Raw genomic sequence first — 25,212 nt, 5'->3', positions numbered from 1 at the left:
GCCTGGAAAAAGACCAGGCTCACCGATAAGAGCGAGTACTCTGGTGGCCATATGGGGAACTTTTTTCCTTCCCTTACTCGCACCATTTTCATGTGATTCTGCTGTGGGGAAACCAGTCCAAATCTCTCCGGGTCCTCATTGACTGGGGACGATGAGAGCTTTTTGAATGCCATGCTGGCTTCCGAGCTGAACATCCCCACTCAGCCCCTCTCCATTCTCGTGGATATTAGAGTGTTGGTTGGACACTCTATAAGTAGGGGCCCCCCCATTCTGATGGCAACACCGCCATCTTGACCGTGGCGGATCGCTTTTCCAAGGCCGTCCACTTCATTCCTTTCCCCAAGTTACCCTCTGCCAAGGAGACGTGCTGCACCATGAGCTGGGCCGTCTTCCGGGCCCATGGGCATGGTCTCCGAATGCGGCCCTCAGTTCTCATCCCGGTTCTGGAAGCATTCTACACCCTCATTTGGGCCATCGGCCAGCCTGTCTTCCGGGTTCTACCGCCAGTCTAACAGCCAGTCGGAGCGAGCCAACCAGGACCTCAAGACCACCCTGTGCTGCCCGTTCTCCTCCAGTCCCACCACCTGGAGCCAGCAGCTGGTGTTGGTGGAATATGCCTGCATCACCCTTCCCTGCTCTGCCATGGGCCTATCACCGTTTGAGTGTTCCCTGGGGTATCAGCCCCCGCTCTTCCCTGAGCAAGAGGAAGTCGCCATACCTTCTGCCCAGATGTTTGTCCGCCTTTGTCATCGTACATGGAGGAAAGCCCGGTCGGCACTCCTCAAGACCACCTCCAGGTATCGACGACAAGTGGATCGCCATCGGACCCCAGCTCCCCAGTATTGTCTCGGGCAGAAGAAATGGCTATCCACCCGGGATCTGCCCCTCCGGGTGGAAATCCCGCAAACTGTCCCCCCGGTTTATCGGCCCGTTCCCCATTCCCAAGTTCATTAGCCCCTCTGCTGTTCGGCTTCTGTTGCCCGGTACCCTTCGTATACATCTCACCTTTCATGTGTCCAGAGTCAAACACATATCTCACAGCCCTTTGTCTCCCCTTTCCAAGCCCACTACTCTCCCCCGTCTCATCAACGGCCAACTGGCTTACACAGTGAGGAGTCTACTGAAGGTTCGACCTCGGGGCAGGGGATTCTATTACCTGGTTGACTGGGAAGATTATGTCACGGAGGAGAGGTCCTGGGTTCCGCCAGGAACATCCTGGACCCAGGCCTCATTGCGAACTTTCAGCACTGACACCCCGGTCAACCAGGTATGCGCCCAGGTATGACACCAGGTGGCGCCCCTAGAGAGGGGGTACTGTCACACCCTGATCTGTTTCACCTGTTTTTGTCATTGTATTCACCCCCCTCCAGGTGTCGCCCATTTCCCCCATTATCCACTGTGTGTTTATACTTGTTCGTCTGTTGCCAGTTCATCTTGTTTGTTCAAGTCAACCAGCATTTTGTGTCTCAGCTCCTGTTTTTACCAGTCTCTCTTTTCTCACCCTCCTGGTTTTGACCCTTGCCTGTCCTGACTCCGAGCCCGCATGCCTGGCCACTCTGCCTGCCCCTGAGCCTGCCTGCCAACCTGTACCTGTGCCCACCCTCTGGATTACCGACCTCTGCCTTACCCCGACTCTGAGCCTGCCTTCTACCCGGTACCGTTTCCACACCTCTGGTTTACTGACCCCTGCCTGCATTGACCTGTCTATTGCCTGCCCCTGTTGGAATATTACACTATTGTTTATTCAATGTGGTCTGCATCTAGTTCTTACCTTCATACCTGATAAGATGTTGCATCTTGAGGAGGACCATTTCAACTTTGGAAAGTGATACACTGTGGCAGGACGCTGTCAGTGCATGGAGCCAGTGCATCAGGATACAGATTGAGATATAGTTTTTCCTTTTCTAGCTCAGAATATACAGTATTTTTCATAATCACAGTGTAATTTTAAAGGCATGTGCTGTTCTCCCACTTTGTGGCAGCTAAGCGACAAATCAGAGAAGAGATGTGACCAACTGGAGAAGAGAATCGTCAGGAAGATAGACGTCATCCTAAGCTCATGTGAGTCTGCTCCGCTCTGCTCACTTATCATGGTTCTGCATCTGGTCTCTTTTTCAATGGGGCCCCATCAAACACATCACCCTTTGCAGCAGAACTTCATGTCATTGACCAGTATGCCAGTCAGACCGAGGGAAACTGGTTGTAGGCTTGTATAGAATTCTCCCATGGCCTTCGAACATGACATATCTGGACACACCCATGAAACTGCCAATAGGCCCACGTCCAGATCTTCTGTGGCCAGTCATCCGGTAGGGGAAGGAAACACAGAGGAGAGGCACAGGCCCATGCACAGCACCCCCATGAGTACTGACTTTAATAAGGGGAGGGCTGCTTCTATGAAGGTGATGGCCTGAAGACCAAGTTGGCTATGTTTGAGGGGAAGGAGGATTGGGGGTCATTCATGATTCCTTTTTCATGTCTAGCACGGAAATACTACTGGAACTCAGAGAAACTTGACTGGATGCACGAGTGCCTGAGGGGTCATTCCATCTTTTTTGTGTGCTCCCTCCCACAGTATGTTAGGGAGGACAACGACCAGCTGGTCACGCACCTGCAGACCAGGTTTGGTCAGAAGGAACCACCCACGACTGTGAGGAGGAAACTGGGGGAGATTAGGCAGGGTATGGAAACATCTGCTGAGTTTGCAGAGGAGGTCAATTGCCTGGTTTCTCTTGCCTATCCTGGGGTTAGCTTGGTGCCTCAGGATCAGCTTGCCACTGACACTTTCCTTAATGGACTCAAAAAACAAAAGGTGGCATACAAGGTGGTAAACTGTGCCCCTGTGACCCTGGCTCAAGCACAGCAACTCGTGGAGGTGCACGAGCACAACTTAAAGGTAACTGTTGGTTGTGACAGCAAATCAAGGCACAGGGCCCGAAGCCTATCGTGGTCTGACTCAGACGAACAACCAGTGACACACATGGTTCAAGGGCCCACATAAGTTTGAGTCTCTACTGGAAGAAATTAAACCGTTACGGGTGGAGCTGAGAAGCCTCGAACAACCCCCTGCACCCCCTAAGTTTGTCATGTCTGGCCCCATCAGCTACCTAGAGCTGTCTACTGAGCGGGGGAGAAGGAGGTCCGGCCAAGGCGGAGTCATGTTCCAGTCCCCAAGCCCAAACAAAGGTGCCAAAACCACCTGCTTCCAGTGTCGGTACGGGCATTTCAGAAGACAATGCTCAAGGTCTCCTAGCCCCACCCCATCCAGAACTCTAGAGAGACGCCCAACTCCAGACCTCACCACCATGAACAAGTCCCGAGAATAGGGCGAGCTGCCAGCCGAGGCCCAAGCCTTCAGATCCCAGTCTAAGTTAATGGGGTTGATCAATTTGCACGCTGGGCTGAGGCCTACCGTCTCCCAGACCAAGGTAGTTCATTCATGGAGTTCATTGCTCGCTTTGGTAGTCCCCTCGAACTCCACACAGATCAAGGAATACATTTCCAAAGCTTTCTGTTCTAGGAAGTGTGCCGCCTACTACAGATAACAAAAACAAGTACCACACCTTACCATCCATCCTCAAATGGTAGAGCGGTTTAATCGCACGCTCTTGTAGATGAACTGCCTCTATGTTGATGAGAATCAAAAGAACTTGGACCAGCACTTACCCCTACTCAGTACTGCCTACTGCAGCATCCCACACTCCACAATGGGGTTCACACCCAACAGAATGATGCTGGGCAGAGCTATATCAACCGCAGGACATCTGGCTTTGCACAGCAGTACTGCAAAACAAACAGAAACATACCTGCCTTTGTGCATCTTCGCGCAGCACAGGTCCGGCAGAAGAAAGCATATGACTATGGAGTGAACCTACCAACTGGGAGACTTGGTGTACATGCGGGACAGCACCAAGAAATAAGGACTATGCCCTAAGCTAAAAGCACCATAGGAAAGGCCCCTTTGTCATCAGTGCATGTTTTGGACCAGTCCTGTACGAAATCAGTGGTCTGCGAGGAAAGAAGGTCCTCCAACATGACCACCTGTCTCCATACATTTACATTTACATTTAAGTCATTTAGCAGACGCTCTTATCCAGAGCGACTTACAAATTGGTGCATTCACCTTATGACATCCAGTGAAACAGTCACTTTACAATAGTGCATCTAAATCTTAAAGGGGGGGGGGTGAGAGGGATTACTTATCCTATCCTAGGTATTCCTTAAAGAGGTAGGGTTTCAGGTGTCTCTGGAAGGTGGTGATTGACTCCGCTGTCCTGGCGTCGTGAGGGAGTTTGTTCCACCATTGGGGGGCCAGAGCAGCGAACAGTTTTGACTGGGCTGAGCGGGAGCTGTACTTCCTCAGTGGTAGGGAGGCGAGCAGGCCAGAGGTGGATGAACGCAGTGCCCTTGTTTGGGTGTAGGGCCTGATCAGAGCCTGGAGGTACTGAGGTGCCGTTCCCCTCACAGCTCCGTAGGCAAGCACCATGGTCTTGTAGCGGATGCGAGCTTCAACTGGAAGCCAGTGGAGAGAGCGGAGGAGCGGGGTGACGTGAGAGAACTTGGGAAGGTTGAACACCAGACGGGCTGCGGCGTTCTGGATGAGTTGTAGGGGTTTAATGGCACAGGCAGGGAGCCCAGCCAACAGCGAGTTGCAGTAATCCAGACGGGAGATGACAAGTGCCTGGATTAGGACCTGCGCCGCTTCCTGTGTGAGGCAGGGTCGTACTCTGCGGATGTTGTAGAGCATGAACCTACAGGAACGGGCCACCGCCTTGATGTTAGTTGAGAACGACAGGGTGTTGTCCAGGATCACGCCAAGGTTCTTAGCGCACTGGGAGGAGGACACAATGGAGTTGTCAACCGTGATGGCGAGATCATGGAACGGGCAGTCCTTCCCCGGGAGGAAGAGCAGCTCCGTCTTGCCGAGGTTCAGCTTGAGGTGGTGATCCGTCATCCACACTGATATGTCTGCCGGACATGCAGAGATGCGATTCGCCACCTGGTCATCAGAAGGGGGAAAGGAGAAGATTAATTGTGTGTCGTCTGCATAGCAATGATAGGAGAGACCATTTGAGGTTATGACAGAGCCAAGTGACTTGGTGTATAGCGAGAATAGGAGAGGGCCTAGAACAGAGCCCTGGGGGACACCAGTGGTGAGAGCGCGTGGTGAGGAGACAGATTCTCGCCACGCCACCTGGTAGGAGCGACCTGTCAGGTAGGACGCAATCCAAGCGTGGGCCGCGCCGGAGATGCCCAACTCGGAGAGGGTGGAGAGGAGGATCTGATGGTTCACAGTATCGAAGGCAGCCGATAGATCTAGAAGGATGAGAGCAGAGGAGAGGGAGTTAGCTTTAGCAGTGCGGAGCGCCTCCGTGATACAGAGGAGAGCAGTCTCAGTTGAATGACTAGTCTTGAAACCTGACTGATTTGGATCAAGAAGGTCATTCAGAGAGAGATAGCGGGAGAGCTGGCCAAGGACGGCACGTTCAAGAGTTTTGGAGAGAAAAGAAAGGATACTGGTCTGTAGTTGTTGACATCGGAGGGATCGAGTGTAGGTTTTTTCAGAAGGGGTGCAACTCTCGCTCTCTTGAAGACGGAAGGGACGTAGCCAGCGGTCAGGGATGAGTTGATGAGCGAGGTGAGGTAAGGGAGAAGGTCTCCGGAAATGGTCTGGAGAAGAGAGGAGGGGATAGGGTCAAGCGGGCAGGTTGTTGGGCGGCTGGCCGTCACAAGACGCGAGATTTCATCTGGAGAGAGAGGGGAGAAAGAGGTCAGAGCACAGGGTAGGGCAGTGTGAGCAGAACCAGCGGTGTCGTTTGACTTAGCAAACGAGGATCGGATGTCGTCGACCTTCTTTTCAAAATGGTTGACGAAGTCATCTGCAGAGAGGGAGGAGGAGGGGGGGAGGAGGATTCAGGAGGGAGGAGAAGGTGGCAAAGAGCTTCCTAGGGTTAGAGGCAGATGCTTGGAATTTAGAGTGGTAGAAAGTGGCTTTAGCAGCAGAGACAGAGGAGGAAAATGTAGAGAGGAGGGAGTGAAAGGATGCGAGGTCCGCAGGGAGGCGAGTTTTCCTCCATTTCCGCTCGGCTGCCCGGAGCCCTGTTCTGTGAGCTCGCAATGAGTCATCGAGCCACGGAGTGGGAGGGGAGGACCGAGCCGGCCTGGAGGATAGGGGACATAGAGAGTCAAAGGATGCAGAGAGGGAGGAGAGGAGGGTTGAGGAGGCAGAATCAGGAGATAGGTTGGAGAAGGTTTGAGCGGAGGGAAGAGATGATAGGATGGAAGAGGAGAGAGTAGCGGGGGAGAGCGAGCGAAGGTTGGGACGGCGCGATACCATCCGAGTAGGGGCAGTGTGGGAGGTGTTGGATGAGAGCGAGAGGGAAAAGGATACAAGGTAGTGGTCGGAGACTTGGAGGGGAGTTGCAATGAGGTTAGTGGAAGAACAGCATCTAGTAAAGATGAGGTCGAGCGTATTGCCTGCCTTGTGAGTAGGGGGGGAAGGTGAGAGGGTGAGGTCAAAAGAGGAGAGGAGTGGAAAGAAGGAGGCAGAGAGGAATGAGTCAAAGGTAGACGTGGGGAGGTTAAAGTCGCCCAGAACTGTGAGAGGTGAGCCGTCCTCAGGAAAGGAACTTATCAAGGCATCAAGCTTCAGACATCAGGTCACCATACAACACCGGAGTACCTCAACTGAACCCACACAAAGCCTAGACACCCCTGACAACCAAGACCCAATTTCCACAGCTGTGGAACAGAGTGAAAATCACTGTGAGGAGAAAAGAAAAAGAAAGCTCTGACCGGCTGCACGCAGTCGCTGCGTGCTGAAGAAAACACAAACACCATCAGCCAAGAATAAAACACAGAGGGCGAGTAGTCCACTTGTTATCAGGACTGACACATTGGAAAAAAAACAAGCAAACAAGCAAATATTGTCTCTAGTTACTGATGTTTTTCAGTGAAAGGGAACTGTTACTGTCATCCTGAAAAGTGAAGTTGTGAAAAGGACATTAACACTCACCTTTAGTTACTGAACAAGGTAGTCACTTGTTCAGTAAAAAAGAGAGAAAAGAGATACTTACCTTGTTTGCTGTTACTACTGATGACACTCAAATGTTTGAAATGCATTTAACTTTGCACTTAACTTTTACCAGTATGTTTGTTCATAGTGGGGAAAATGGTTAGTTATTGTGAGTGCCCAAGGGACTCGGCACTGCTGGAGGGGGGTGGTGTTGTAAGTGAAGATCCCGCCTACATAGTTATTGTATGAGTGATGGCTTACCAGCCAATCATGTGAGAGTTATTCAGCTATATTTGTTGCGCACCGGTTTAAGTGTCTTGACATATTTCCCCATCATGGAACCAAGCTAGTTCTTGTGTTGGAGCTAGTTGGTCTAGTGCATTATATTATTTACAAGTTGGTAATAAAACGCCTTCTTTCCACGCCTCCAAACAACGAGTAGTTGACAGGGGTCCAGGATCATTGATCGAACTACAGTACAGTAGCTAGCTACCATTAGCTAACAACTGTGGTAATGCAACAGGAGACGGCTGATCAACTCCACGTAGGACATACAACAATATATAGGCTATGCTCAGAACATTCAATTTATCGAATCAGTTATTGTTTTCGTGCTCAAACTGTGACCAACACCTGTCAAACTCAGACATTTTTCTCAAAACACAGGGATGTAGATTCGCACGGGACTAGTATTAATGGCGCCGGAGGAGATGGCTGCTGTTTTATGGTCCCCTAACCAATTGTGCTATTGTGTGTGTTATTTCCACAGTATTTGTAACTGATTTTGTACATGATGTTTCTGCCACCATCTTTAATAACCGAAAAGAGCTTTGAGATATCAGGACAGCGATTACTCACCGCGTACTGGAATATTTTTTATTTTAGGAGTTGGCCACAAAGTATTTTCTTCACACACCCGAAAAGGCCCTCATCCCCGTCATTCGCAGGAGAAAGAGACTGAGATATCGGGGACGTAGGTCAGGGTGCCTTGTAAGGATTTGACGGCGAGTGGGTAATCTGCCTTTGTACGTTGGCTAATAGGACCAATGGTTAATCATTGGATAATAAAATAGACAAACTACGATCACGTATAATCCTACCAACAGGACATAAAAAACTGTAATATCTTATGTTTCACCGAGTCGTGGCTGAACGACGACATGAATAACATACAGCTGGCGGGTTTTTATTCTGTATTGGCAGGATAGAACAGCCGCCTCTGGTAAGACAAGGGATGGCGGTCTATGTATATTTGTAAACAACAGCTGGTGCACAACATCTAATGAAGGTTTTGCTCACCTGAGGTAGAGTATCTCACGATAAGCTGTAGACCACACTATTTACCAAGAGTTTATCTATATTGTTCGTAGCTGTCTATTTACCACCACAAACCGATGCTGGCACTAAGACCTCGCTCAATGAGCTGTAGACGGCCATAAGCAAACAGGAAAACACTCATCCAGAGGCAACGCTCCTAGTGGCCGGGGACTTTAATGCAGGGAAGCTTAAATCCGTTTTATCTCATTTCTACCAGCATGTTAAATGTGAAACCAGAGGGGAAAAACTCTAAACTCTAGACCACACACAGAGATGCGTACAAAGCTCTCCTTCACCCTCCATTGGGCAAATCTGACCATAATTCTATCCTCCTGATTCCTGCTTACAAGCAAAAACGAAAGCAAGAAGCACCAGTGACACGTTCAATAAAAAAAGTGGTCAGATGAAGCAGAGGCTACAGGACTGATTTGCTAGCACAGATTGGAATTTGTTCCGGGATTCTTCCGATGGCATCAGTCACTAGCTTCATCAATAAATGCATAAGATGACGTCGTCCCCACAGTGACTGTACGTACATACCCCAACCAGAAGCCATGGATTACAGGCTGGCGCTTTCAATGAGCGGGACTCTAACCACGAAGCTTATAAGAAATTCCGCTTTTCCTTCTGACGAACCATAAATCAGGCAAAGCATGACTAAGATTGAATCACACTCCACCGGCTCAGACGCTCGTCAGATGTGGCAGGGCTTGCAAACTATTACAGACTACAACGGGAAGACCTCTAAACAGGTCAACATTCACAAGGCCGCAGGGCCAGCCGGATTACCAGGACTTGTACTCCGAGCATGCGCTGACCAACTGACAAGTGTCTTCACTGACATTTTCAACCTGCCCCTGACTGATTCTGTAATACCAACATGTTTCAAGTAGAGGCCGACCGATTAATCTGAATGGACGATTTAATTAGGGCCGATTTCAAGTTTTGATAACAATTGGAAATCGCGATTTTTGGACACCGATTTGGCCGATTAAAAAAAAAAATATATATATATATATATATTTAATTGTATAAATGTTTATCCACCTTTTAACTAGGCAAGTCAGTTAAGAACACATTCTTATTTTCAATGACTGCCTAGCAACGGTGGGTTAACTGCCTTGTTCAGGGGCAGAGCGACAGATTTGTACCTTGTCAGCTTGGGGATTCAATCTTGCAACCTTACAGTTAACTAGTCCAACACTGTAACCACCTGCCTCTCATTGCACTCCATGAGGAGCCTGCCTGTTACGCGAATGCAGTAAGAAGCCAAGGTAAGTTGCTAGCTAGCATTAAACTTATCTTATAAAAAACAATCATAATCACTAGTTTAACTACACATGGTTGATGATATTACTAGTTTATCTAGCGTGTCCTGCATTGCATATTATTATAAAAAGGTTGTTTCTCCAACGTGTACCTAACCGTAAACATCCATGCCTTTCTTAAAATCAATACACAAGTATACATTTTTAAACCTGCATATTTAGTTAATATTGCCTGCTAACATGAATTTCTTTTAACTAGGTAAATTGTGTCACTTGTCTTGCAACAGAGTCAGGGTATATGCAGCTGTTTGGGCCGCCTAGCTCGTTGCGAACTGTGTGAAGACTATTTCTTCCTAACAAATACAGCCAACTTCGCCAAACGGGGGATGATTTAACAAAAGCGCATTTTTCGAAAAAAGCACAATCGTTGCACGACTGTACCTAACCATAAACATCAATGCCTTTCTTAAAATCAATACAGAAAGTATATATTTTTAAACCTGCATATTTAGCTAAAATAAATCCAGGTTAGCAGGCAATATTAACCAAGTGAAATTGTGTCACTTTTCTTGCTTTAATTGCACGCAGTCAGGGTATATGCAACAGTTTGGGCCGCCTGGCTTGTTGCGAACTAATTTGCCAGAATTTTATGTAATTATGACATAACATTGAAGGTTGTGCAATGTAACAGCAATATTTAGACTTAGGGATGCCACCCGTTAGACAAAATACGGAACGGTTTCGTATTTCACTGAAATAATAAATGTTTTTGTGGATCGATGGGTAACGATGCTTCGAGGGTGGCTGTTGTTGATGTGTTGTCGACGTGTTCCTGGTTCGAACCCAGGTAGGGGTGAGGAGAGGGACAGAAGCTATACTGTTACACTGGCAATACTAAAGTGCCTATAAGAACATCCAATAGTCAAAGGTATATGAAATACAAATGGTATAGAGAGAAATAGTCCTATAAATACTATAACTACATCCTAAACCTCTTACCTTGGAATATTGAAGTCTCATGTTAAAAGGAACCAGCAGCTTTCATATGTTCTCATGTTCTGAGCAAGGAACTTAAATGTTAGCTTTTTTTACATGGCACCTATTGCACTTTTACTTTCTTCTTCAACATTTTGTTTTTGCATTATTTAAAAATAAGTGTTCATTCAGAATTGTTGTAATTGTCATTATTACAAATAAATAAATAAAAATCGACCGATTTTAATCGGTCTCGGCTTTTTTTGGTCCTCCAATAATCGGTATCGGTGTTGAAAAATCATAATTGGTCGACCTCTAGTTTCAAGCAGACCACCATAGTCCATGTGTACAAGAACACTAAGGCAGCTTGCCTAAATGACTACCAACCCGTAGCACTCACATCTGTAGCCATGAAGTGCTCCAATTTGCATACCGCCCCAACAGATCCACAGATGAGGCAATCTATATTGCACTCCACACTGCCCTTTCCCACAGAAGGAACACATATATGAGAATGCTATTCATTGATTACAGCTCAGCGATCAACATCATAGTGCCCTCAAAGCTCATCAATAAGCTAAGGACTCTGGGACTAAACACTTCCCTCTACAAGTGGATCCTGGACTTCGTGACGGGACGCCCCCAGGTAGTAAGGGTAGGTAACAACACATCTGCCACGCTGATCCTCAACACGGAGGCCTCCCAGGGGTGCTTGCTCAGCCCCCTCCTGTACTCCATGTTCATTCATGACTGCATGGCCAGGCACTACTCCAACATCATTAAGTTTGCCGATGACGCAACAGTGGAAGGCCTGATTACCGACAACGATGCGACAGCCTATAGGGAGGAGGTCAGAGACCTGGCCATGTGGTGCCAAGATAACCTCTTCCCTCAACATGATCAAGACAAAGGAGATGATTGTGGACTACAGGAAAAGGAGGACCGAGCACACCCCCATTCTCATCGACAGGGCTGTATTGGAGCATATTGAGAGCTTTAAGTTCCTTGGTGTCCACATCACCAACAAACCATCATGGTCCAAACACACCAAGATGGCTGTAAAGAGGGCACGACAAAGCCTATTCCCCCTCAGGAGACTATGAAGATTTGGCATGGGTCCTCAGATTCTCAAAAAGTTCTACATCTGCACCATCGAGAGCATCCTGACTGGTTGTATGGTATGGCCTGGTATGGCAACTGCTCTGCCTCCGACCGCAAGGCACTACAGAGGGTAGTGCGTGTGTGTTTTGTCGGTGTGTGGTTCCGCTTATACAGGACTATTAAAGGCCCAGTGCACTACTTTAATGACCCCCCCCCCTACTTCCTGCGGCTATGACTGTACATTATGTAAATAACATTTATCTTAACCATAACTTGACCTCAGCAGCAGATTAAGTATGTCCTGATTCTCCACTCTTCCTTTAGATATCTAGCTCACTGAGATACCTTCCAAAGGTTATGTGTAGAGACTAAACAGACATTATCATTCAATAACTGTGCAGGGGTGTTTACTGTAAGTACAGACAGAGGAAAGTGCCCAGCCTGCTCTGTTTTCTGTATATATGCCAAAATCACCTGTGTGAGTCAGTACAGTACATAGTAATTGACACTCTGCAATCATACACTCTCCAGCAGACTTAGTTCAACACAGCCAAGGTCGACATTTGATGTTCCAGGTACAATCACATCACATGCACCTGCATAAGCACATTAACAAGCATACACACACACTTATTTTTTACAATATACACTTGCAAACACTGAGTGCACACAAAGACTTTGTAATTGCAAGCACAATGTCATATTATGACTACAACCAAAAGGAAAATGACCAAACAAGATAAGAATGCATAACATAAATGTCCTATTACATAAAGCTGCATGGCCAAGCCTGGAACACAATGGAGCACTCTAATGTTGACCCAGCAGAGTGAGATATTTGTTTTTCACTTAGGCCCATGATGTACAGTCGGCCTTCTGTTCAGAGAGAGAGCGAGAGAGATGCACACACACACACCGAAGATGGAGAGACCGAGAGGGAGGATAAGACAGAGCCCAAAGAAAGGAGCATTTGTTGTCTTACGAGTCATCTCTCTGCTGCTGGCGAGGAGAAATACAAAAGGTTATCTTTATTATTGTCTCACCACAGATGAGGAGAGAGGGATGGATGGAGGAGGGACAGGTCAGGGGAAAACTCCTACCATGCATGGTGAGTCTGAGTCCATGAGACGTGTCATTGTAATGTTGAACACAACAACAGTCCCTTTGGAACATTACCAGAGGAGAAACAACAGTCCTTCACCACTGTACTTATATTATCTGCAGTCACTCACACACAATTACCGCAACAGCCCTTTACAGCCCTAACATTTCACTGAAGAACATAAGTGCTTCCAATTCTGTTTTCTTTGTGTATAATGGATTGTTTTGTGTCTTGAAAGTAGCTTGTCTTTTAGTCTCTTGCACCTGGAAATAACAAACTTTGCACTGGACTGGTCAACGGCTGTGTTTGGATGTGAATTTGTTTGTGCGTGTACCTGCTTGTGTGCAATGGTGCTTCTGTACTCTGGTATATGGGGGACAGATGTTTAATGTTCCTGTGTGTGCCTTCTGTCTGTAGTCCTGTCGGGACATTCTCTCTAGGAGAATGTTGTCGGATGTGTGTAGAGACAGTGTATGTGTTGTGTGTATTCGTAGACAACGAGTTTGTGTGGATGAAAGAGTTTGCATGTGCAATGTGTGTGTATGTATGTTTGTGTGTGTTTTGGAGAGCTACCGCCGGTTACAAAGGCAGCGCTTGAATGAGCAGTCTTTCGGTGCGTGTGAACTGTTGGGGCGAGAGGTAATATGACCACAGGCCCAGAGTTGGCCTCACTACTGAGCAGTAACAAAGTCTGCACAGTACAAAGGCACACTCATGCATTGTTCTTCCTTAAATCCATTTATAAAAAATAAACACCAGCTCAATCTTTCTTTCTCTTCCTCTCACATCCCCCTCTCCTCACAGCATGTGCCATTCTTACTGCATGCTCATCTGCTTTCCACAACTTCCTTTTTAAAACCCATCAAACCATGTCAAGGGCAAGTTATTGGTATTTAGGATTGTGATGCACATTTGCCATGGTACTTTGAATGTTTTTTTCAATGTTCTCATCCTTTCTTTTTCCATTGAAATATCTGTGTATCTGTGTGTTTGTGACTGCTGTCTCCTCTCCTGCCAGGTTCAGAGGTCTGATTGGAAAATCACACTGGTCAGATTAGACTGCTTCCTACTGTAATGGATTTTCCTACCATTGAGCCCAGGCACACATTTCAGCCTATTTCATGTGGTTTTGGGATATTTCTGTGGGCTGGAGAGTGTGTGTGTGTCATGTTCCTGATGTGCACTGACCTGCATAAACCCATGAAGCCAAAGTGAACAAGCAACACATCATCTACCTCAGTAGGCTGTATTCTTGAGAGAAGTTTAATCCAGGACAATGGTTGATTTCTACAGACATTTGGGTTGTGGATTTACAGTATATGACAGGAGTTATTATGGAAGTCCTTTTTGCTAGAAAGACTATTTGAACAATAGTTAATTGAATGAATCATCATGATCCATCTGTGTGTGTGTGTGTGTGTGTGTGTGTGTGTGTGTGTGTGTGTGTGGTGGGGGGTTGTGTTCCCAATCAAATACACCAAACCCCACTGAGCCTTCATGTGTTGAACATAGAACACTCGTAACTTATTTTTCTCAATCTTCTCTGCATCTTCTGGTCTTCTGTAGTTGTGTATCCTGCATTGAACACACACACACACACACATAGTCATACTGTACATTTACTGAGCCTGACGCCATGTTCTTTGACAGTGTTAAAGCCATCCTATTGGCTCAGAGCATAGAGCTCCCAGAATGCACCCTGCTCCAAACAGAGGGATATGTTGTCTGTAAACAAGATTCTTGTAGCACACCACCATTGGTAACACTTTCCTGACAACACACAAACATACTTACTCTGCTCAGGAACACTTCGTATGCTGATTACTCAGCACTACAGCTACTACAGCAAATAAAATGACTGCAACACTTAACAAAGAGCTGCAGTCATTTTTAGAATGTTTGGCAAAAAAAACTAAAAGCTAAAAAAAACTAAAAGCATTGTATTTGGGACATATCATTCACTAAACACTAAACCTCAACTAAATCATGTAATGACTAATGTGTAAATCAAGCATGTTGAGGAGACAACTGCTTGATGTAACCCTGGATTGCAAACGGTCATGGTCAAAACATATTGTTACAACGGTAGCTAAGATGGGGAGAGGCCTCTTCGTATCGCTATCAACAAAACAAGTCCTACAGGCCCTAGGTTTGTCGCACCTGAACTACTGCCCAGTCATATGGTCAAGTGCCACAAAAAGGGACAAGCAAACAACAGTTGGCCCAGAACAGAGAAGCACGGCTGGCCCTTAAATGTACACGGAGAGCTAACATCAATAACATGTGTGAGTTGGGGTGGGCATTCTATGTTGTTTTTCTATGTTTTGTTCTGTTGTAATATTTCTATGTGTTTGGCCTCGTATGGTTCTCAATCAGAGGCAGGTGTCAGTCGTTGTCTCTGATTGGGAGCCATATTTAGGTAGCCTGTTTTCTATTGTGTTTTGTGGGTGGTTGTATCGCGTGTTAGTGTTTTCACCATACGGGACTGTTTCGGTTGTTTGTTTGTATTTTTGTTCAGTGTTCTGTTGATTTATTAAATATATCATTATGGACACTTACCACGCTGCACATTGGTCTGATCCTTGCTACTCCTCCTCTGAAGAAGAGTAATTCCGTTACAATATGATGTGGTAAAGTAGTGTGTTGTGTGATTTGTAATTGCCTTAGTCTTTTTTGGACCCCAGGAAGAGTAGCTGCTGCTTTGGCAGATACTAATGGCGATCTGTAAGAAATACAAAATATTTACTTTACGACACACAATTAAGCTGCTTTGGAGAGCTGGAAAGAGAAAGGGGGAGGAGAGCAGTGAGGAAAAGGTGAAGTGAGATGTTTCACTCTTGCCCAAATCTTTGCAAAATAAGCCAAATGCGTTTCTATGGGCTTATTTTGGATCTAAGCTTGTCGCCTGTCTTCCCGCCTTTGGGACAATGACTCCCATTGTTAGGGCACGGAGACATGAGCATCTCATCATTGAATACAGATCTCTGAGAAGAGCAATGAATCGAGAGGTTGAATCCAAAGGACATAGAACTATCATTCTCTTGTCTCTCCCAACCTTTGAGGGGAAAGATTTAATGCAACACCAGGTTTGCTGGTCATCTGCCTAACAGACGTTGCTTTTAAAGGGGCAATCACCAGATGCTACATCTATTTTTATAAATGAATGGCATACACCCATTCATTCTTAAAGAATATAGTTTATAAATGACTCAATCTAATTTTATTGGTTAAAAACTCGTTTTTTCAACCACTACACAAATTTCTTGTCCTAACTGACTTGCTAGAACTATAGTGCTATGACATCTACTTTGTGCATGACACAGTAATTTTACCAACAATTGTTTACAGACAGATTATTTCACTTATACTTCACTGTATTACAATTCCAGTTGGTCAGAAGTTTACATACACTAAGTTGACAGTGCCTTTAAACAGCTTGGAAAATCCCAGAAAAGTATGTCATGGCTTTAGAAGCTTCTGATAGGCTAATTGACATCATTTGAGTCGATTGGAGGTGTACCTGTGTATGTATTTCAAGGCCTACCTTAAACTCAGTGCATCTTTGCTTGACAAATTTGTAGACCTCCAAGTCTGGTTCATCCTTGGGGGAAATTTTCAAAGGTACCACATTCATCTGTACCACGTTCATCTCAACAAGGAAGAATCCATTACTCCAAAAACGCCGTTAAAAAAAAGCTAGACTACGGTTTGCAACTGCACATGGGGACAAAGATCATACTTTATAGAGAAATGTCCTCTGGTCTGATGAAACATAAATAGAACTGTTTGGCCATAATGACCATTGTTATGTTTGGAGGAAAAAGGGGGAGGCTTGCAAGCCGAAGAACACCATTCCAACCATGAAGCACGGGGGGTGGCAGCGTGGCAGCGTGGCAGCATCATGTTGTGGAGGTGCTTGGCTGCAGGAGGGACTCGTGTGCTTCACAAAATAGATGGCATCATGAGGTAGGAAAATTATGTGGATATATTGAAGCAACATCTAGACATCAGTTAGAACTTAAAGCTTGGTCGCAAATGGGTCTTTCAAGTGGACAATGAACCCAAGCATACTTCCAAAGTCGTGGCAAAATGGCTTAAGGACAACAAAGTCAAGGTATTGGACTTTGTTGAATATAGAAAATGTGTGGGCAGAAAAAGTGAAAAAGAAAAAGTGAAAAAGTGTGTGTGAGCAAGGAGGCCTACAAACCTAACTCAGTTACACCAGCTCTGTCAGGAGGAATGGGCCAAAGTTCACCCAACCTATTGTGGGAAGCTTAAACAATTTAAAGGCAATGCCACCAAATACTAATTGATTGCATGTAAACTTCTGACCCAATTGGAATGTGATTAAAGAAATAAAAGCTGAAATAAATCATTCTCTCTACTATTATGCTGACATTTCACATTCTTAAAATAAAGTGGTGATCCTTACTGACCTAAAACAGGGAATTTTTACTAGGATTAAATGTCAGGAATTGTGAAAAACTGTGTTTACATACACCTTAGCCAAATACATTTAAACTTCCGACTTCAAATGTAAGTATATGGATGAGCGATGGCCGAGCGGCATAGATGGTATACAATACAGTATATACTGCACATGTGATATGAGTAATGTAATATATGTAAACACGATTTAAAGTGGCATTATTTAAAGTGACTAGTGATCCATCTATTAAAGTGTCCAGTGATTGGAATGTTGTTCTGAAAGAGCTGCAAAATCTGGACCCCTACACATCAGCCAGGCTAGACAATCTGGACCCTCTCTTTCTAAAATTATCTGCTGAAATTGTTGCAACCCCTATTACTAGCCTGTTCAACCTCTCTTTCGTATTGTCTGAGATTCCCAAAGATTGGAAAGCTGCCACCATAATCCCCCTCTTTAAAGGGGGAGTCATTCTAGACCCAAACTGCTACAGACCTATCTATCCTATCCTGACTTTCTAAGGTCTTCGAAAGCCAAGTTAACAAACATATTACCAACCATTTCGATTCCCACCGTACCTTCTCCGCTATGCAATCTGGTTTCAGAGCTGGTCATGGTTGCACCTCAGCCATGCTCAATGTCCTAAATTACATCATAACCGCCATAGATAAGAGACATTACTGTGCAACCGTATTCATCGACCTGGCCAAGGCTTTCGACTCTGTCAATCACCACATTCTTATCGGCAGACTCAACATCCTTGGTTTCTCAAATAACTGCCTCGCCTGGTTCACCAACTACTTCTCTGATAGAGTTCAGTGTGTCAAATTGTAGGGCGTGTGTTCCGGACCTCTGGCAGTCTCTATGGGGGTGCCAGAAGGTTCAATTCTCGGGCCGACTCTCTTCTCTGTATACAATCAATGATGTTGCTCTTGCTGCTGGTGATTCTTTGATCCATCTCTACGCAGACGACACCATTCTGTGTACTTCTGGCCCTTCTTTGGGCATTGTGTTAACTAACCTCCAGACGAGCTTCAATGCCATACAACTCTCCTTCCGTGGCCTCCAACTGTTCTTAAATACAAGTAAAACTAAATGCATGCTCTTAAATCTATCGCTGCCTGCACCTGCCCGCCCGTCCAGCATCATTACTCTGGACGGTTCTGACTTAGAATATGTGGACAACTGCAAATACCTAGGGGTCTGGCTAGACTGTAAACTCTCCTTCCAGACTCACATTAACCATCTCCAATCTAAAATCAAATATAGAATCGGCTTCCTATTTCACAACAAAGCATCCTTCACTCATTCTGCCAAACATATGCTTGTAAAACTGACCATCCTACCGATCCTCGACTTCGGCAATGTCATTTACAAAATAGCCTCCAACACTCTACTCAACAAATTGGATGCAGTCTATCACAGTGCCATCTGTTTTGTCACCAAAGCCCCATATACTACCCACCACTGCGACCTGTACGCTCTCGTTGGCTTGCCCTCGCTTCATATTCGTTGCCAAACCCACTGGCTCCAGGTCATCTACAAGTCTTTGCTAGGTTAAGCTCCGCCTTATTTCAGCTCACTGGTCACCATAGCAGCACCCACCTGTCGCAAGCCCTCCAGCAGGTATTTCTCACTGGTCAACCCCAAAGCCAATTCCTTCTTTGACCGCCTTTCCTTCCAGTTCTCTGCTGCCAATGACTAGAATGAACTGCAAAAATCACTGAAGCTGGAGACTCATATCTCCCTCACTAGCTTTAAGCACCAGCTGTCAGAGCAGCTCACAAATCACTGCACCTGTAGATAGACCATCTGTAAATAGCCCATCCAACTACCTCATCCCCATACTGTATTTATTTATTTATTTATTTATCTTTGTCTTTTGCACCCCAGTATCTCTACTTGCACATTCATCTTCTGCACATCCATCACTCCAGTGTTTAATTGGTATATTGTAATTATTTCGCCACCATGGCCTATTTATTGCCTTACCTCATTTGCACACACTGTATATAGACCTTTTCTACTGTATTGTTTGTTTATTCCATGTGTAACTAGCCTACCTGGTTAAATAAAGGTGAAATAAAACTAATAGTAATTGGGTCACAATGTATACAGTAGCAGCCTCTGTGTTAGTGATGACTGTTTAGCAGTCTGATGGCCTTGAGATAGATCCTGTTTTTCAATCTCTCGGTCCCAGCTTTGATGCACCTGTACTGACCACACCTTCTGTATGATAGTGGTGTGAACAGACAGTGGCTTGGATGATGGTTGTCCTTGATGATCATTTTTGTTATGGAGGGCAGGTAGTTTGCCCCCGGTGATGCGTTGTGTAGACCGCACCATCCTCTGGAGAGCCTTGCGGTTGAGGGCGGTGCAGTTGCCGTACCAGGCTGTGATACAGCCCTACAGGATGATCTTGATTGTGCATCTGTAAAAGTTTGTCAAGGTTTTGGTTAACAACCCAAATTTCTTCAGCCTTCTGAGGTTGAAGAGGAACTGTTGTGCCTTCTTCACCACACTGTCTGTGTGGGTGGACCATTTCAGTTTGTCTGTGATGTGTAAGCCCAGGAACTTCCCCTGCTGTCCCTTCGATGTGGATAGGGGGGTGCTCCCTCTGCTGTTTCCTGAAGTCCACAATCATCTCCTTTGCTTTGTTGACGTAGAGTGAGAGGTTGTTTTCCTGACACCACACTCTGAGTGCCCTCACCTCCTTCCTGTAGGCTGTCTCGTCATTGTTGGTGATCAAGCCCACTAATGCTGCGTCATCTGCAAACCTGATGATTGAGTTGGAGGCGTGCATGGCCACGCAGTCGTGGGTGAACAGGGAGTACAGGAGGGGGCTGAGCACACACCCTTGAGGGGCCCCAGTGTTGAGGGTCAGCGAAGTGGAGATGTTGTTTCCTACCTTCACCACCTGGGGTGGCCGGTCAGAAAGTCCCGGACCCAGTTGCACAGGGTGGGGTTAAGACCCAGGGCCTCCAGCTTGATGAAGAGCTTGGAGGTTACTATGGTGTTGAATGCTGAGCTGTAGTCAATTAACAGAATTCTTATTATCATGAGCTTAGTTCAACTGTTGTACCCCATCAGAACCCAAAATATAAGCTTGTTTTACTCCAATGTTTGTAAATGTAAACAAACACTATGTAGCCTCAACATTGTCAGAACTAAGATGTTGATATCATGGATGGTGGTTACATTTCTCCAGGCCTATCCCTCAGCCTTTTTACCTAAACAGGAGCTGATATTGCTTCTACTGTTGATTGTCACTTTAAAGGGAAGTGTGCATCTTCAGGTTCAAATGATTGAAAAATGGAATAAGAAATTACACAGACGAATTGTACATTTTGTAGTGGCACCGACTGGTAAGATGCTTCAAGAGGGTGATCACGTGTGCTAGAAATGCAGAGGTCCTGGATTCATGCCTCGGGGTGAGCCAAATTAGGAGGACGTGGTACTCTAAGCAAGCAGCGTGATGTCCGTTACACACATGCACGCACAAGCATGTGTACGACTGAGGAACATAGTTCTGCCTACTCTTAGGTCTTAAAATAATGACATCACACACACAGTCTGAAAGGAAACTAATTAGAAAGTAGGAGACCATAGCAACCAACCTGCACTGCTGCTCAGTGAGTGAGAGTGTGAGAACGATATAATGAGTGGGGGAGAGGGTTATATGGTTATGTGATGTATTGACAAAGCAGTGTCTGGGCCATGACAGAGAGGTGACTGTATTGATTAAATGCTCTCCTGCTATTTCGCTGCCTCATTATTCCGTCAATCAGTGATCTGATGTTAGCATCTTTAACAGCCAGGGAGCACCACACACAGAGACTGCCTCTCTGTCTCTCTGTTTCTGACCAAAGACCACAACCCAATCACTAACGGGAGCTGTTCTGTTTGGTGTGCCATGGGAGGGTGTGCAGTTAGGTTAGAGAACATTGGTTCAGCAGAGGGTAGTTACATATTCACTTTCCTCTGTCCAGACAGTCTGATCGTTATGCTCTTTCACCCCGGGGATTATGGTTAGTGGTTCAAATTGTATAATGTGGTCGTAGCCTGTAAAATGTTAAGGACATGGTGTTGTTTGAGTAACTTTGCCTTGGATCTGAAAAATTGTGTTATTTATTTAACCCTTATTTTACCAGGTACTTTGACTGAGAACCCATTCTAATTTACAGCAACGATCTGGGGAATAGTTACAGGGGATAGGAGGGGGGATGAATGAGCCAATTGTAAGCTGGGATGACTTTTACCTCAGTGGGCTTACATCAAATCAAAGTTGATTTGTCACATGCGCCGAATATAACAGGTGTAAACCTTACAGTGAAATGCTTACTTGCAGGCTCTGACCAATGGTGTGAAAAAAAAGTGTGTGTGTGTGTGTGTGTAGGTAAGTAAAGAAATAAAACAACAGTAAAAAGACATTTGAAAAAAGAGTAGCAGGGCTAAATACAGACACCTGTTAGTCAGTCTGATTGAGGTAGTATGTACATGTAGGTATCGTTAAAGTGACATGCAAATATGATGAACAGAGAGTAGCAGATGCGTAAAAAGAGGGGTTGGCTGGTGGTGGGACACAATGCAGATAGCCCGGTTAGCCAATGTGCTAAAGGTCTTACTCACGTTGGCTACGGAGAGCGTGATCACTCAGTCGTCCGGAACAGCTGATGCTCTCATGCATGCCTCAGTGTTGCTTGCCTCGAAGCGAGCATAGAAGTGATTTAGCTCGTGTCACTGGGCAGCTCGCGGCTGTGCTTCCCCTTATAGTCTGTAATAGTTAGCAAGCCCTGCCACATCCGACGAGCGTCGGAGCCGGTGTAGTATGAGTCTGGAGTGATATACAGCAAACAAACAGGGTTCGATACCCAGTTAATTTACATACATGTATGCCTTGTTCTCTCTCTCTCTCTCTCAGCGCCATGAACAAGATGAAGAACTTTAAGCGACGTTTCTCTCTGTCTGTCCCTCGCACTGAGACCATCGAGGAAAACGAGTTCACTGAGCAAATCAACCAGCTCAACATCCAACACACTCAGGGTAAGACCACTAACTACCTTGCACTGCCTGTCTAACACTGTCCAATGACACACAGCAAATCATCTCCTCTGTCCTCCTTGTATCCGGTGGGTCTTGCTGTTATGAGTGTTGCTAATGGATGACAACGTTTTGGGACTATATTTAGAAACAGGAAGCTCAAAATCCTGATCCCAGATCTTACACTACTTTCTCCTCCATACCTCCCTGCATTCATTTATTCATCCTTTTATTAATGGATCAGGCCATTCTTTGATCCGTTTGTAATCAAACCACCAGCCCAGTCATCTCTGTACCAGCCCCACTCTGTCCCCACAGCCTGTATATCACTGATATCCAGCTAAGGGAAGGCTGCAGTTTGATGAGTTTAGGACACACATTTACACAAGCTCCGAGTGGAGAGATAGAAGAGAGGAGAAGCAGAAAGAGAGGTGTGTATAAGAGGACAGGAGAGGGAGAGAGAAAGATGGAGAGAGAAAGTCAGAGAGGGAGGGAGAGAGAAAGACGGAGAGGGAGGGAGGGAGAGAGAGAAAGACTGAGAGGGAGGGAGGGAGAGAGAGAGAGAGAGAGAGAGAGAGAGAGAGAGAGAGAGAGAGAGAGAGAGAGAGAGAAAGACGGAGAGGGAGGGAGGGAGGGAGAGAGAGAGAAGAGAGGGAGGGAGGGAGGGAGGGAGGGAGGGAGGGAGGGGGAGGGAGGGAGGGAGGGAGGGAGGGAGGGAGGGAGGGAGAGGGAAGAGAGAAAGAAAGACAGGGAGTGAGAGAGAGATGGAGAGGGAGGGTGGGAGAGAGAAAGACAGAGAGGGAGGGAGAGAAAAGATGGAGAGGGAGGGAGGGAGGGAGAGAGAAAGACCGAGAGGGAGGGAGGGAGAAGAAAGACCGAGAGGGAGGGAGGGAGAGAGAAAGACGGAGAAAGACAGAGGGATGGAGGGAGGGAGAAAGACAGAGAGGGAGGGAGGGAGGGAGGGAGGGAGGGAGGGAGGGAGGGAGGGAGGGAGGGAGGGAGGGAGGGAGGGAGGGAGGGAGGGAGGGAGGGAGGGAGGGAGGGAGGGAGAAAGACGGAGAGGGAGGGGTGGAAGAGTGAGACGGGGTGCTGGGAGCTGAGGCTGATGGGGATTAGCAGTGTTCAAGACACATTTATACAAGCCAATCTCGCTTGTTGTAGGCCACTGGGTCAGAGCAACAACCATCCTCTCATCTGGCACTAGTCTGCCCTGAAGCAGTGAAAGAAAACCTTTTAACTATTGTGCTCTGGTGTTCATAGTGTTCTTTAGGCTCTCTGTCAATCCAGACATTCTACCCTTCGCAACCCCTTATTCCATCACAGCCTGTTTCAGACAACAACTGAACAAAGAGTTTGAATCAGGGCGATGCTGTCCAACTTTCTGTCCATGTTTGGAGTGAGGAATTGGCTGACATTTTCCCCAGAATTAACCACATAACCTAACATTCCTTTCAACTCCTAATGAGTTTGGGATAAAACATCAGTAACACAACCTTTCCTAGACTCTCAAATAATGTTTTTTCACATCAAGATACAGCTCAATCATATTCCCTGACACTGAAATACCAGAACACACAAACAGTTTGTCACATGCATCAGAGCAGCTGTCTTTACAGTGGTCATGTCTTTATTGTTTCTAATGGATCTTTATTGCAAACAAAAAGAGAAACACAATCAGCTCGCAGATCAGAATGACTATATATAGGTGTATATCCTTAAGGCAGTTTTATCAACATAATATCTCCTTCAGTCGCCTGTCTCGGTAGGTAAGCAAAAAACGTCAATTAGTCACGTCTGAGTGAGAGATTAATTCATTAGCAAACCTTACAGGCTAATGTGTGTGTACCAGGGAGGCCACCCGTCCACCTGCCAGTCTAATCTTTAAGCCAATCGAATAGAGCAACCTAGTTTACAGTGCCTTCGGGAAGTATTCAGACCCCTTGACTTTTTCCACAATTTGTTCGTTTACAGCCTTATTCTAAAATGTATTAAATAGTTTTTTTTCCCTCATCAATCTATACACCCCATAATGACAAAGCAAAAACTTATCACATTTCCATAAGTATTCAGACCCTTTACTCAGTACTTTGTTATAGCACCGTTGGCAGCGATTACAGCCTTCGAGTCTTCTTGTGTATGACGTTACAAGCTTGGCACACCTGTATTTGGGGAGTTTCTTCCATTCTTCTCAGCAGATCCTCTGAAGCTCTGTCAGGTTGGATAGGGAGCGTTGCTGCACAGCTATTTTTAGGTCTCCAGAGATGTTTGATCGGGTTCCGGTCTGGGCTCTGGCTGGGCCACTCAATGACACTTAGAGATTTGTCCCAAAGCCACTCCTGTGGTGTCTTGCCTGTGTGCTTAGGGTCGTTGTCCTGTTGGAAGGTGAACCTTCTCCCCACTTTGAGGTCCTGAGGGCTCGGGAGCAGGTTTTCTAAAAAGGTTCTCCCATCTCCACAGGGGAACTATAGAGCACTGTCAGAGTGGCCATCAGGTTCTTGGTCACCTCCCTGACCAAGGCCTTTCTCCACCAATTTCTCAGTTTGGCCAGCTCTAGGAAGAGTCTTGGTGGTTCCAAACTTGTTCCATTTAAGAATGATGGAGGGCACTGTGTTCTTGGGGACCTTCAACGCTGCAGACATTTTTTGGTACTCTTCCCCAGATCTGTGTTTCGACACAATCCTGTCTCGGCGCTCTACGGACAATTCCTTCGACCTCATGGCTTGGTTTTTGCTTTGATATTCACTGTAAACTGTGAGACCTTTATATAGACAGTTGTGTGCCTTTCCAAATCATGTCCAATCAACTGTATTTACCACAGGTGGACTCCAGTCAAGTTGTAGAAACATCTCAAGGATGATCAATGGAAACAGGATGCACCTGAGCATAATTTCGAGTCTCATACCAAAGGGTCTGAATAATTAGCTTTGACATTATGGGGTATTGTGTGTAGATATCTGAGGATTATTTA

At 46.1% G+C, this 25,212-nt stretch overlaps 1 protein-coding gene across 3 annotated transcripts in view; it reads left to right on the top strand.

Moving 5' to 3' along the window:
• The window catches only part of cdk18 (cyclin dependent kinase 18), a 53,160-nt gene that overhangs the window by 9,623 nt on the left and 18,325 nt on the right, over positions 1-25,212 (top strand). For 2 of the 3 annotated variants that reach the window (XM_046342441.1, XM_046342439.1), the window contains exons 2-3: positions 12,725-12,784; positions 22,126-22,247. In XM_046342441.1, the coding sequence (XP_046198397.1) occupies positions 22,130-22,247 (118 nt within the window). In that variant the 5' untranslated portion in view covers positions 12,725-12,784; positions 22,126-22,129. The remainder of the gene's footprint in view (positions 1-12,724; positions 12,785-22,125; positions 22,248-25,212) is intronic. The other variant, XM_046342440.1, reaches the window with a different exon arrangement.

Source organism: Oncorhynchus gorbuscha, linkage group LG03 (assembly GCF_021184085.1).
Source record: "Oncorhynchus gorbuscha isolate QuinsamMale2020 ecotype Even-year linkage group LG03, OgorEven_v1.0, whole genome shotgun sequence".
Lineage (NCBI taxonomy): Eukaryota > Metazoa > Chordata > Actinopteri > Salmoniformes > Salmonidae > Oncorhynchus > Oncorhynchus gorbuscha.
The sequence above is the reverse complement of the archived record's forward strand: the minus strand, read 5'-3'. Positions and strand labels throughout refer to the sequence as shown.